This window comes from Varanus komodoensis, unplaced genomic scaffold, assembly GCF_004798865.1.
Source record: "Varanus komodoensis strain SLA01 unplaced genomic scaffold, ASM479886v1 scaffold10, whole genome shotgun sequence".
Taxonomy (NCBI): domain Eukaryota; kingdom Metazoa; phylum Chordata; class Lepidosauria; order Squamata; family Varanidae; genus Varanus; species Varanus komodoensis.
Window position 1 is genome coordinate 21,204,055 of NW_025335269.1, and position 14,431 is coordinate 21,218,485.

At 42.8% G+C, this 14,431-nt stretch overlaps 1 protein-coding gene across 2 annotated transcripts in view; it reads left to right on the forward strand.

Moving 5' to 3' along the window:
- The first annotated feature begins 292 nt into the window (after positions 1-292).
- Positions 293-14,431, forward strand: part of CDCP1 (CUB domain containing protein 1) — a 33,499-nt gene continuing 19,360 nt past the window's right edge. For both annotated transcript variants that reach the window (XM_044456228.1, XM_044456236.1), the window contains exon 1: positions 293-589. In XM_044456228.1, coding sequence (XP_044312163.1) covers positions 523-589 — 67 coding nt within the window. In that variant the 5' untranslated portion in view covers positions 293-522. The remainder of the gene's footprint in view (positions 590-14,431) is intronic.

Sequence of the window (14,431 nt, forward strand, 5' to 3'; positions counted from 1 at the left end):
ATTTCCCAGTTTATCCTTGTTATCCAGTTTTCAAAAACTCATTCACCAGGCTATTCAACCCTTTCTGATCTTCCCTGAAGAGTCAAGAAATTCCCGTCTGCTTGGCATGCGTTTTGCACTGGGCGATCCACAGCTTTTCCCATGCCTCTGCCTTTTCCAGACTGACGCGCCGTTGATTTTATTATAGGAGGGCTCTCCATGGAAGAATGAGCCAATCTGTGGCTGCCTGAATCGCGCAAGAGCCGCAACTTCCCCACCTCGCCGAAGATGGGGCAAGAGGAGTAACTCGGCCGCTTTTTCCCGGGGCGTGCGCTGAGGAAAAGGAGGAGCCTTACCTGCAGATCGGTAGCAGCGAAAGGAGGAGCCGGGGCAGCTTCCCTCCTGATCCCAGGCCGAGCAGGAAGAAGAGCTCTCTGCAGAGGCACGGCCCGCCAAGCCTGAGCCGCGAAGGATCGCCTTGCGCCCGGAGCTGGGGCGCCCGAGCTGCTGCCGGCGGCGCCGCTGAGGGGCGAAGACGCCCAGATGGCTGCGGGCCGGTGGGTTGCGCTACTGCTGCTGGCGGCGGGTGCTTTGGCTCTACCTGCGGCAGGTAAGACTCTCCACGACTTTCGGCAGAGCCGATCACTGGCTGGGACAGACGGCTGGCTTGCCTGCCGAAGTGGTCTAGAAGTGGAGCACGCTCTGAATTCGGGTGGATTGAACGTGGGCTGGAAAAGTTTTCTGCCCAAGCGCGCTGCGACCCGCGCTTTGCAAACTCCTAGGGAGCGCCTGTCATTTTTCTTTCCCCACCCCCGGGTCTGCAAACGGCCCAGAACCGCCTCCATTTAATCAATTCGTTAATTAAATTAATTAGTTTTATTTAATTAATTTCTGTACCGCCCAACAGCCGAAGCTCTTTGGGCGTTCACGGAAAAGTGCATCGCAGGTACGCTTCGCTTAGTGATCGTGCTCAAGAGTGTTTAAGCCAGGTTGAAAGCGGAATACTTGAATCCAGACTTGAGTGAAGCTTGGCGAGTAGACCCATTGCAATCGGCAAGTTAGTAACGACGAATAGAGGCCCTGTTGATTTCAGTGGGCTGATTCTCTCAGCGTGACTTAGCCTGGATCCAGTTTATTGCATATTATGGGGCGGACGAGGGAAAATAAGGAAGTGAATGGCACGTCGGTTGAGATAGTCTATTTATCTAAAGTAAGTCGTACAATAAATGACTTCCATGTCTCCTTGCATGTCCTGGGCCTGAAGCGAAAGGTTACTAGAATTCGTTCATAAAACTAATATTTTTCTTGGTGTTGGCATGCCTTTGCCGTTGTTTGTGATGGTTTATTACTCCTACCTGTGCTACTGCTTTGTATGTGCTCCTTGGATTTCCCTTTTTGTTTTGTTCTGTATAGGGCAGCCTTTCAGATGTTTTGGACTGCAGCTCTGGTCCTGCTTAATTATTGGCCTGTTGGCTGAACTGATGGGATTTATTGTGCAAAACATCTGAAGGGTGCCTTGTAGGGAAGGCTGGTTTGGGGTGCTTGCCTTTCAATTGCTAAGACTGCCAGGCTTTCCAAAGAGGTAAGTCCCACTAACTTGGGACCATAATCCAGAGAGTAGAATGCACGCATGTATGAAGAAGATTCTCCATTCCGTCTTTGGAATCCTCAAGTTATCCATCACCTGGGATTCTTGTTTTCATTCATACGAATAGGAAAAAGTTGTCTTGTAAAGGCTGGGTGTGACTTGGTAGAAAGTACTTCAGAGAAGGGATTAACTTCCCAGGAAGTATACTGAGGGTTGCAGTTCTGTCTGGGAAACCACTCTTCTATATACTGCAGTGTTTTCACTTTCATATTAATTAAGGGTGTAGGTTTAAATAGGAAAAGCCCTCAGGCTAGCTGGATGTAGGACTTATTTTTGTCTAAACAGTGAGAGACAGTGTTGGACTGGGACTTGGGAAGAGTCACATTCTGGTCCCCACTTAGCTATGAAGGCCACTGGATGGTTTTGGGTGAGTTACTGACTTTCAGCCTAATCTACCCTACAGGGTTTTATCAGGATAAAATGGAGAGGAGCAAAATGTAGAGCAGGCCCACATAGCTGTGCACTGAGCTTGCTTGTTGACTCACCTTAACTAAGCTGGAAAGGTGCAGGCCTGCAGCTGGATGGGTGACCATTTGTAGAAACTTATGGAGCAGGGGTTGGACTCAATGGCCTTATAGACCCCTTCCAACTCTACTACTATTTTAAGAGAAGTATATAAGCTGCCTTCAGATCCTTGACAAGAAAAAAGGCAGTGTGTGAATATAGTAAAATAAGCACGTGTAGCATTGTACCCTAAAACATCTTTGCAATGCTGCATTGGCATCTTTAACGGGTCAAGATGCTCTCCTCACCCTGCTCCCCTGCACCATCCTCTTGTGCGTTGAATTCAGATAACCACAGTAGGTTTTCTTTGCTTTTTTTGAAGCAGCCCTTGCAACCAGTGAACAGTTCTTCCCACCTCTTTTGTGTAAATAGTTACTTAAACATAGCTCAGTCATTATGATTTTTCTTTTCTAATAGCAGCAGAACAGCCACTGTTAATGGCCTGGATAATTGCTTTTGAAAAGATTTCTACTTCTGCCAAATGGAATGGATGCTGATGCTGCAACCCTAGACTTGGTTAGGGGTAAACCACACCGAACTGGATGACCCTGCTTCTGAATAAGACTGGGAGGTTGCAGTTAGTCACGCACAGACTCTAGTGTAAAATACCATGATAAACATACCCTTGGTCTGCCGTAAACATACTCCATTTCATGTGAGAGATGATGAGGCTGAGCCCCACACAACCCATTTCATGTCATTTATTTTTGAACTAGATGTGTATACTGCTGCCCTGGAGGGCAAGTCTTGATCTAGAGGGCTTAAGTTACAGGAGGCTAGATTTTGGTTGAACATCAGGAGAAGCCTCAAGGCAATGAGAGCAGTTCAGCAATGGGCGTGATTATCTAAAAGGATGGAGGGCTCCAAGAAAAGGCTGAACACTCATTTGTTGGGACATGGTTTTATTCATTCATTTAATTTGTATTCTTGCCTTTCTACCATGAAAGATGGCACTCCAGGTGAGCATGAAGTTGAACTAGATGGCCACAATCTGTGGACTTGCATTACCTGTCATTGGCCCAGAGCGGTTACCTGATGAGTTGGTATCTCAGAGCACCATGTCAGGGCGAGTCAGGAGATGATAGAAAACTACCCAAATTAGTGCCACATGTTCATTGTGAACTTACCTGTTCCCTTAGATCAGTCTTCCCCAACCTCGGAGCCACCAGATATTTCACAGTACAACACAGAAAGCTATCCCAAATTGAATCAGACCTTGGGTCCACCTGGCCCAGTACTGTTGACAGAGACTGGCAGCTGCTTCCATGTTTTTTCTAGCTTTATCTGGAGAAGCCAGGGATTGATCCTTGGACCTTCAAGATGGAAAGCAGGTGCTCTACCACTGAGCTCTGGTCCTTTGCCTTCTCATCAGTGCCATCCATTGGTCCCCATCCATTTGATAGATATCAGATTGGGGAATGTTGAGAAGTCATCAAAGGATTTGTTTGGTATCCCTTCTCTGTCTGAAGTGTGGTGGGTTGTTACAAGAGAAATACATGGAAGCATCCCATGGCTCTCCAGGAATGTGTGCATACGTCTGGTTCTTTCCACTTAATCAGCTTCATGCTTTAAATTTACATTTGGTTTGTATAATATGGCCATTCTTCTTTGTTATGGGCAATCTGCTAGTGTTTTAGATTTTTCTGTTAACTGCAGTTGCAAAATTGATTTCCTCTTATGTGTTAAGGGAACATTTACAATGTACTGAGTTACATGGCTGAATTACAAGGCTTTATCCCAAACACCTTTGTGATATTGTAGTGGTAGCATATAGCTTTGCTAAGTTTTTTTCTTTTACCACTTTTGCTTACTACCTGTGTGCCTTAACAAAACAGCCTATGAACAACCCACAGTTCTGGTTCACATCTAACAACTCATGGTTGTTACAGTGCCTCAGTTTGCACATCATAACCATGAGTGAATTACCATGGGTTAGCATTATGTGTGAATCAGACCACTTTTGTTAGGTGCCTTATTAAGCAATTGGGAGTTTGTATAAAGTTTAAAATCCACAAAGCTTGAACCATTAGCTGTTAGTGAAGGAACCCAGGTATCAAGGGAAGAGCATATTCACTTCTGTGCAGTTGTACTTCAACATCACCAGGGCTGGCCTAAGACATTTTGCTGCTGGAGGCAGTGTAGCACATACCCCAAGTAACCAAAGCCAGACAAGTTATTTTGTCACTAAGACAAAACAATCATATGTGCTGGGCAATAAAAATACTGCACAAATAACTAACCATTTGTTGCCACTTAAATGATCCGGTATCACTTAAAGAATATGAATTCTTTTTCTAGGATACTCTGAACAGAAAAGAGTGAATTTCCCTGCTAAGCTCTGTACATGCCTTAATTTTTCAGTTTCCAAAAAAAGCTGTTATCTTACAACATGCAACTGAAGTTACTCAGAGACATCCTCTGAAGTCATCACATGGAGTCAGAAGCGCAGGAAATGGCCAACATTAACTGAGGCCCTCTTAATGCTCTGTTTGCATGGCTGGCTGTTTTGCCTTGACCCATGTTTATCAAGCTATATGTTTCTGTAAGGATTTTTGAAATTGTTATCAGCTTGCTGAGGACATCTAGGTCCTGGAACTTTGAGAGAAGCTAAATCCCCAAAGCCTTTCTTACTGATTAGAAGGACCCTCAATTAGGTTTTTTTTTTTTTTTTTGAAGTTGCAGCACATCCTGTTCCTATAAACATCTTTGTCGAACTAGAAATGGGAAAATGGTATGGAGGCTGTTCTCTGAATGAAAAAGGTGTGGCCTATTGTGGTGATTTTTCTTTTAGAGTAGGGATGGGCTTTATTGTTTGCTGCTGTCTGTGGCTGATGCTGCAGCAAAAGCATAGCTAAACATTGACTAAATACCCAGACAGCATTATGATTAAGCACTTGGACTGCTCTGCCTAAAATTCCCTAAGGATGTGACTTATATCGCTGGAAGGTTTTGGCTCTTTTCCGTCAATGCTCTAAGAATGATAAGTGAAACATAAGAGCTTTAATAACTCAGCCCAAAGTTCCTATGTTCTCTTTCCTGTACTGCAATATTGAAATTTGCCTCACACCAGTGTAGATGGCAAGGGGGGAAAGCCAATGTAAGGATGCAATTCTGGGGCCTCTTACCCTTGTCTGGGTACCACAGGATAGGTTGGAATCCCAGCTCTAAGCTTGGAAAAACATTCGAAGTCTGGACCTTGGAAGGCAGTCCTTCCACCATTGTAGCCAGTGTTGTTCTGGGCTCCAAAGAAGGAAGAGCTTCTTTGGTGGAGCTGGGGGTGGCATTCCAGGGAGAAGTGAGGTTTGGACTGAGGATGGTAGGATGGTGGAATCTTGCTCCTCCCAAGAACCCCAGCAGTACTTCAGCCTCTCCACCAGGAAGGGAAAAGCATTTAGATGGCTGAATTTGGCAGGTTTGGAGGACAAGGAGAGTGCGGCACAATACTTGCCTCCTTGCTTTTCCTGAGTTCCATTGAATGCTAGTAATTATCTGAGATTGAAGCATTACAGGCAGTCACGTTAGATGGCACCCTAAGCCATATTAATTGAAACTAAAGAGTATTAGTAATAGAGTATTATTTACATTGCTTTGTTCTTGCAAGCAGGCTTTGCGTCTCTGTCTCACAGTGTACATTGCGCAACTTTCAGAATATCTTTAACATATTCCCATGTAGGGACTTGTGACCAGCACCCTTGACAGTTTGAGATTAATAGCACAATTCTAAGAATGTCTCCTTAGGAAAAAGCTCTATTGAGCTCAGTGTGGCTTACTCCCAGGTAACTAGGAGTTAGGGAAGCCTTAGTGTGGGAATATAGGAAGACAGAGGAAAGTTCTTTCCAGCTAGGAATCCCAGAGCTGGGGATTCAAACTATCCTATAACAATACTTTAGATCGATTCATTCATTTCATTTCCATACCTTCTGAAGGTATGGCAAAACCTTTTTTTTTTACCATAGTGATTATAATTTTGTTAGTCTGGCTTCTTTCTTTGTATCAGGCTGATAACTTGCTTGTCCTTGGTTGTGCAACTGTTTTTGTTGGAGTGGGGTGATAGCATAGCCCTGGACAGATTCTTTCTACCATGTGGAAATTCTAATTCATGTATTTATTATATTTCTATGCTGCCCAATAACAGAAACTGTCTGGACAGCTCACAACAATTTAAAGCCATACATTCCCACATAATAAAATGAAATATAAAATACAATGTTCAAAACTACACATAAAATAAAGATACTGTACAAACCAAGCTAAGACTCCTTTGATCTTGCCTCATTCTTCTGGCTTTGTGAGCCCTCTGACTAGTACAGCTCCTCTAGTTCTAATCTGTGAACTGTAGAAGGTGCTAACATGCAGGTTTATAAAAATGCAAATCAGGACTGCTGGGATTAGAGAAGGAATTCAACCCTTTTCTCTCCTCCTGAGGAAAATACTCATTAGGAAGATGCTATCTGCAGGGAGGCAAATTCTCTGTTGATTTCAATGGGGAATTCTCCCCCTCTGCCCAAAACTAACACCAACTTAAGAAGCCACAACAGAGAAGAATGTCCCATGTTTGCTCCTCTCCTGTTTATTATTGTTGGTCTAAGAGGCCTGGAACTCTTTGGAAGTCATGTGCAGGATCTAGTACATTTTATCATTTAATTTCATCATTCTTTCCTTGGGTATAGCTGCAAATGAACTTCTGTTCTTCCCTCCAGAATCCTATTAAATCTGTTCATCGATCCAGGAATGGACTGGGAAGCTGATTAGTCATAAGCATTCTGCCATCCTGACCTAAAAAGAAATGGAGCTGGAACATAAACGCATGTAACACTGTGTGCACTTTGGCCCTTCAAATAAGGATTTCCACAAACTTCCTGTTTGTGGCCATTTCCTTATCACACTCCTTAAAATGGAGCAATGCTAAGTCCCTTTTGTAATGGTTTAGTTCCCAGAGCCCAGTGGTCAACAATCTCTCTCCCTTCCTTCACAATTTCTCTTCAAGAACTACATAAAACTCCATATTTCCCATTTAGGAGAAGCCTTTTATCTTTATTTCTTCTGGGCTCATGATAGGAAGCTGGGGCAAAGACATCTGCATGAGAGCCAGTGTGGTGTAGTGGTTAAGAGCATGGGACTGGGACTCGGACAAGCCGGGCTCTAATCCCCACTCAGCCATGGAGCCCCCTGGGTGACTTTGGGCCAGTCACAGACTCACCTTAACCTACTTCACAGGGTTGATGTGGGGCTAAGATTGAAACCAGGAAGAGGAAAATAATGTAAGCTACTTTGAGATTAAGAACAAGCTGGTCCCTGACTGTAATAAATTGTTGTTGTTGAGTTTGATGGCTGTTAAATTCACATGCCTTTTGTTTTATTTCATTTCTGTTTTGTTTCTTGAAAGTTGATTAATCTTGCTAGCAAGTGTACGTGCACACACGAGATTTCACAATATTCTTTCACATTTGTCATTGTAGAATAAACTGTGAAAGTGATTCAAGTGTCGCAAGCATTTCCTTCGCATTTTTTAGGAGGTTTAGGCTGTTTTCAACAAGGACGTGAGTTTGTCTTGTTTCTTTCTACGGCACACTCAGCGGTGCCCAAATCTACCTTTCTGGTTTTGTTTTGTTGGTCATAATGTTACGGTGCTGCCCTGTATTTTAAGAATTCAGGTACCTGGCTTAAGATCCATGTGCACTGCTGAAAGGTCATCCAGATGTACTTCATATATTCTTTCTTGTTATTCCTATTCATGGAGTTTTATTAAAACTAGCTTTATTTATATGAATTACCTTGAGTGTACAATGCAGAGGTGAATAAAGTAATTCAATGCATGTTTCATGGGGGGGCGGGGGAGAATCCTACAACTCCCAGCATTCTCTAGACAGAATGACTACATAGGGCATGCTGGGAATTTGACTTTTTTCTTGCTTAGACATGCATAGGATTGCGCCTTATGGGGGAAGGAGACTCTCAAAATCAAGGAAAAATTCTGCTTACAGAAGATGTTTCTTCCCACATACACCACTTTGGACAATTCCCCACTGATCCCACAACTTAGCCCATTCAGCTGGGTATCCCAACTCTTTGGAGAGGGTTTTTATGGACTGTCGTTGGAAGAAGGCAGGAAGTTCTCCTTTTCCCAACCCACACTTACCAGTGCTTCTCGGGATCCAAGCCAATAAACAGAAGCATTTGCACCACTTAACTGCTTCCTAGCTGCAAGCCAGTTCAGTGTAGAATTACAAAGGGAGAGCAACTATTATGAAGGGTTGTGGCACCTTCCACATGTTCTAGGGAAGACTGAAATATTGGAGATACGGTTGCAAAACTGCAAGTTAGAAGTTTTATTAAATATTGATTTATGATATTAAAATGTTATTTTCTGGATAGTTTTTAATAACTTTGCTATTGTACAGAACTGCTTTATTGTTGAGATATAGCTTTTATTCTTTTTATACGAATTCATAATAAGGATATTTTTGTAGTAACTATTGTGGAAAGGCTTGGGAATAATCCATTGTTTCTGGCTGTGTTTCCGAGTGAAATCTAACCTTCATTCCACACCTTCTTTCCTGTCATATATCAAGCATTGCTCCATTATGCATGATGGAATCCCCCCTTTTGATGTGTTCCAGCTAGTAAATAGGACATTCTTCTTACTTCCTTTTGTCTGGGTTGTTAGGAAGTGTTAATAGAGTGTTTTCACAGGAACTCTTCACAGAGTTCAAAGACAAGAGAAGGTTGTTCCTTTACTTGCTTAAATATAGAGCTTTTAAGTGTGTTTGGGAATAGTTACCATTTACGTGACCTGTTGGTGGTCTTTGTTGGCAGGGGTGGCTCCAAATTTGAAAAGGCCAGCAGGGGGTTAAAGGATGTTGCACCAATGTTTTGCAGCCGAATTTAGCTATTCTTTTAATTTCTCACAGTGCTCCAGAGCAGCTCTAGGTCAGGAAATTAAAAGGGCAGCTAGCTTTGGTGCAGAAAGAACATTAAGGAAAGCCTAGGGTAGACCTCTACATTGAGGCTTTGCCAGGACACTGGCAGCTGCCCAAATGTGCCAATTTCTGGCACTGACCCTGATGGTTGAAAAATGGGTTCTAGTCTATTTCAACAAAGCCCTTGTTTGTTCATATGCAGCATCGCATTACATTTTTTTGATAGTCAGGCTTCTGAAAAGCTCCTTAAAAGTTCCTCTTTAATATACACTAATCCAGTGGGGACTCTACCACTTCATATACTTTGTTCATTTAGCAAATCAAGGATTTGTTGGTCAGTCCTGTGCATGTGTAGACAAAAACAAGTTCTACCACTCCTAGCATTTCCCAACAGTATGGCTGACTGGGGAAAGTGAGAAGTTGCAGGACTTTTAAAATATCTAAACATGAATATGATTGCACACCACCTGTTCCTAGCCAAAAAATCTGTTTCAGTGTAAGTATTCACTTATGGAGGCAGCTAATTTTGCTTCTGATGCTAACCAATTTCTTTCTTGATTAAACTTGCATTTGAAGTGATCATCTTCTCCCTTCATCTTGGAAGGGTAACTACAGTATTTACATAAATTGCTCCTTGAAGCACCCAGCCAGGCAGGTTTCTATTCCATCCATTTTACAGAGGGAGAGCTCAAGAGAAGATAATTGCTTGCCTGAAGTGAACTTACCTTGACTGTGTAAGCTACCTGAGTTTGTGTTGGGGACTCCCAGCTGTTCGGTGCAGAAGTGTTGAGGTACTGCTTGAGACTTTTAGGGGAGGGCAAAACTCTCTCCCTCTCCGCTTCCTTCCCATCCCGCTCCTCAAATCCGTGCCTTGCTGAGTACCCAAACTTCAGTGTTGGTTATGTATCAGGAAAGGGGTGGGTTTTCTTCGTACCTTGAACTAAAATGTCACTAAGTAATTTTAGAGTCTACATTTAAGACCTACCCTGATGGTGTCATTGTGTAGAAAAGGGAGCTAGTGACCTTTCCCTTTCTCTTCTTCCTGAAGGTCTCGCTAAAGAGTAGGGAAAGGTGAATTTTACCCTCATGACCCACCTCTTCCTTGCCATCATCACTACTACCACCCTAATTCTGATCCTCATCTAAAGGTTACTACAACTGTTAGGATCTCTGTCCCAGGGAGTTTCTGATCCAAAAGATACACAGGGCGAGACAAGAAGGAGAGTACAGAGCAATTCTTAAACTGCTAACTTTGGGCCATATTATTTATTACATAGGAGACTGTTTGCTTTCTTTTTCAATAAGAAGCATGATTGGGGGGGGGGCGTCCAGGTAGAGACTGTTCTATCTTTTCTTGTCCACCTTTCTTTCTACTCAGTTATTCCCTCCAGCATTTTTTCCTCACCAATGAGGAAAAGACAAATTAATGGGGAATAGGGCTATCTATGGCTCCTAGTCTCCATGGCTTCCAATATGGTAGTAGGCCTCTTAGTATGTTACTGGGCAGCACAAAAGAGACAGTCCTCTTGCACTTGATGGTGTTTGTGAGCCTCTCATAAGCATCTGGTGGTCACCATAGAACAGAATGCTTGAGAGTTGGGTGGCCATAAGCCCTTCTCTGGTCTGTCTTACTCTCAGTTTTCATGTGTGTGCCTCGACTAAGGAAGGAATCATTGTGCCTTGCCAAAGTTGAGCTGTGTGCACCTTTACATCGTCATTCAGTGTGTCGTTGTGGTAATACTGGTTCATGATCCAAAGAAATCCCCTCCTTTGGAGCATGATGTGTGTATTTTTAAAATTCCAACAGGGATACATGTAGACGGGAGCATAGACTTAAAATCATTGTTGTACTTAATTCAACAGTAATGCTTCCTTATCTATACGGTTGCTAAGTTTTTTGATTATAGGTGTTGAGTACAGATAGGTCTTAGTTTATGTTCTTGTCCTTTTTGTTTACGGAATAGAGATCTTTGCTTACTCTTTCAACTGTGTTAATCTGAGTTTTTGCAGATCTTTAGCCTTTTAAAAGAGGTTTAGCTCTTGGTATTACTCTTGTCTACTCTTCTGTCTCCAGGGGATAAGTTGTTTACTGTGTGATTTCCTGGAAAAATAGTTGCACTTCATGTATTTTTCCTTGCTCTTGATTGCATGAAAGCTGCTTGGTACTGGATTCATTTCAGACCCAGGCCACTTGCAAACTCAGTATGTCAATGTGCACATCATTCCTAATTTTCCCTTAAAGCAGGCTTAAAATTAGCTGTGCATAATGTGGCAAGAGAATTATATTTTTTATTTTCTATACTTCCCATAAGTCCCAAGTGGCTCTCTGGCAGCTCACAGACAAAATAACCAACAACAGAGAATAAAATACTAAGTAACAAAACGAGTCACGTTAAAATAGAATATACATAACATAAAAATAACAGCAGGTCTATAGCAACTGCATTCAAGTTAGTCCAAAGATACAGCAGAAGAACAATAAATGCAGCATAAGCACAGAGTAAAAATGGTTTTAAAAGCTGTCCCCCTAGCTGTCACCCTCTGTATCTCCTTAAGAGGGGACTCTCTGCGAATGACCTCAGATGATGACCTCAGGGTCTGGCAGGCACATACGCGAGGAGGCATTCCTTTAAATATCCTGGTCCCAAGCCATTTAGGGCTTTAAATATTAGTTGGGCCTTGCCTTCAATTGGTAGCCAGTGGAGTTTAGCAAAGGACCGGCATTATATGCTCATATCTGCCAGTCCCTGAAAGCATCCTCACTGGCATGTTTTGAACCAGCTGAAGTTTCCGGAAGGCAGCCCTACATAGAGTGCATTATAGAAAGAGGGGTTACCAGAGCATGTAGCACTGTTGCTAGGTTCTGCCTGTTCAGATAGGGTCACAGTTGGTAAAGGTCAGCCTGAGCTGACCTGAGACTCTAGCAGCTGTTCAGGATTTAGTAGCATCCCCTGATGGTGAGCCCTGTCCTTTACTGGGAGTGTGACCCCATCCAGGAGAAATTGAATGTCATCCCACTGGACATTCATACACGTATAGATTGGGCAGTTGGGAGGTTAATGTAAGCCAGTCTGGAAAAGAAATGTTGATGCTCCAAAACAGTGCCCAGATTGGAATGATACTATACAAAGCAAGTGGAAATTCCCAAGAATGAAAGTGCACAGACTTTGTGCATCTTATATGCTTTGAAAGTTGTTGTGAAGTGCTTTCTTTCTCTGTCTGTCAAAAATCAAGCATTGGATCTTGGTTGTGCCACCATGCCAACTAGTTAGTGACACTCAAAATTCACTTCCTAATGGACACTGATACTTAAACATGTTGCCCATTGTCCAGATATGGTTGTAGGAGAGAATGAGCAGGACCTCAGTGGCAAGACAGACCTGCTCCCTGGCCATCTCCATAAGTCCAAATTAAGCAAATATGTGAATTCTTTCTTAAATTGCTTAATCTGTACATCTCAGAAAATTCAGCTGTTCTTGGCACAGAATTTACAAATGCTGTCTGTCTAAAGCTTTAATTACGCTACCAATTAGAGCTTGCAGAACCCAGTTCTACACAAACTCTTCCACATGGGGTTTTTGCTGCAGAGAAGCTTTCTGTAAAGCTGAGGTCCCACTGATGGTCCATTGGCTCCATGCCAATAGTTTCTACAGAGCCACTAGGAGTTTCTATATGTGGTTGTGCAGTATTTTTTCTGACAAGGGAGACTGAGAACTTCTTGACCAGGGCTGGATTATTAAACAAGGCAAATTTCCTAATATGGTGCTGGTACAGTCCACTAATTTTTCTTTTTGAAACTACTATCCTAAGAAGGCACTCTCATTGGGCTGATTGTGATTTTCATAATATGGGGCTGCTTCAGGCAATGATTATGGCATTGAGGGGGGAAAATGAAAATATGCAGTCTTTTTTGTCACCATGATGATAGCTGCACAAGGTTACTTTACCTACTTACTTTTCTCATGAACGTATCAAATTATTCTAGGGTTTTTCTTTTTTTTCAAATGCCTGCAGGTGTGAAACAGATTCTTTTCTGCTTAGTTATCCTAAGGGAGATGTGCCAGTTTCAAAGAAGACCAAAACCACATTGTGTCTTTAACAACTGTAATTGTATGATGAGTTGCAGTTTGACCCTCTGTGGACACCTGGGAGCTGCAGCTGGAATTCCTTCAAAAGATATATTTGTTTTTGGGGCCTCCAATTGCAGACACTTAGTATTTTCTGAATGTGTTAAAACAAGCCAAAATATATTTGCATTAGGAACAGTTATTTGATATGTACTAAGCCCACTTTTCCCAACCTGGGGCTCTCCAGATGTGTTTGACTACAAAGCTCCCAGCCAGCATGATCCTTCCTGGAAGTCTGTACTAAGCCAAAGTGCACTATTTTTTAGATTTTTCAAGTGGAAATGATCTCAACTACATCTGCCTTGTGAACATCACAGTAACGCTAGGAGGTTTCTTCCCCCACCTACTCAGCTGCCGTTGTAAACTCAAATTGTCCTAGTTCCTTAGCTCTCCCAATGTCTGGAGATACAAAGTGAATTCTTTCCTTCCTGGCAATCCTGACAGAGAATTGCCAGTTAGTCATTCCAGACAGTAAAACCAGAACTGTGTTGTGTGTTTAACAACTGCTCCGAGATTGCAACCAAAAATAAATGTTCGTGTAAGTGTCATTGAGGTTGTATTTTTTAAGGTTGCTGGGAAGCTCAGAAGGGACTTAGCTGAGGCTGTTGTGTTTCCATGTTTCAGTGTTTTTGTGGTAGCTGTCACAGCAATGTTTGGCCTCCCTGCTTGAGTGTAAGCACTTCTGCGCATGCAAGGGGGAAGCTCATTCCTGTTTTCTGCTGCTGTTCCCTGGAAAAGGTTCGCAGGGAGCAGATTATGATACAGTAAAGGGACAGGTAGCTGAAAGCTGTGAGCAGATTGCTCTTTTTCACATGCAGCTTCATCAGATACAGTGGGCAGAAGTCCACAAAAGGTGGTCCTGTTGTACAAGGTGCCACAGACACAGATGGAAGGCTCTCCCCCAGGAAGCGCACCCAGGTACTGACACCATCACCTTTTGAGCCTCCAAAGAAGGTGAACTTATTTTCCCAGGTATTTGGACACTGCTCACGCAGCTGTTGTGTGATGCCTCTGTGGTGTTCATTCTAGGCTATGGGAAGGTGGGTGTCAGGGAAGAGCTTTTGTGTATTGTGATTACTTGTGTGTGTTGTGTATTGGGCTGTTGTGATTACTTTCTTATTGTACTGTATGAAGATGGTTCTGTAAGGGGTTGTTTTTATTATTGTGCTGATTTATGATTTCAGTTGATTTTGATTTTTTTCTGTTATAGATGCCTTGTGTGTTTCTGCAAATCACTCTGAGATTGATTTCTG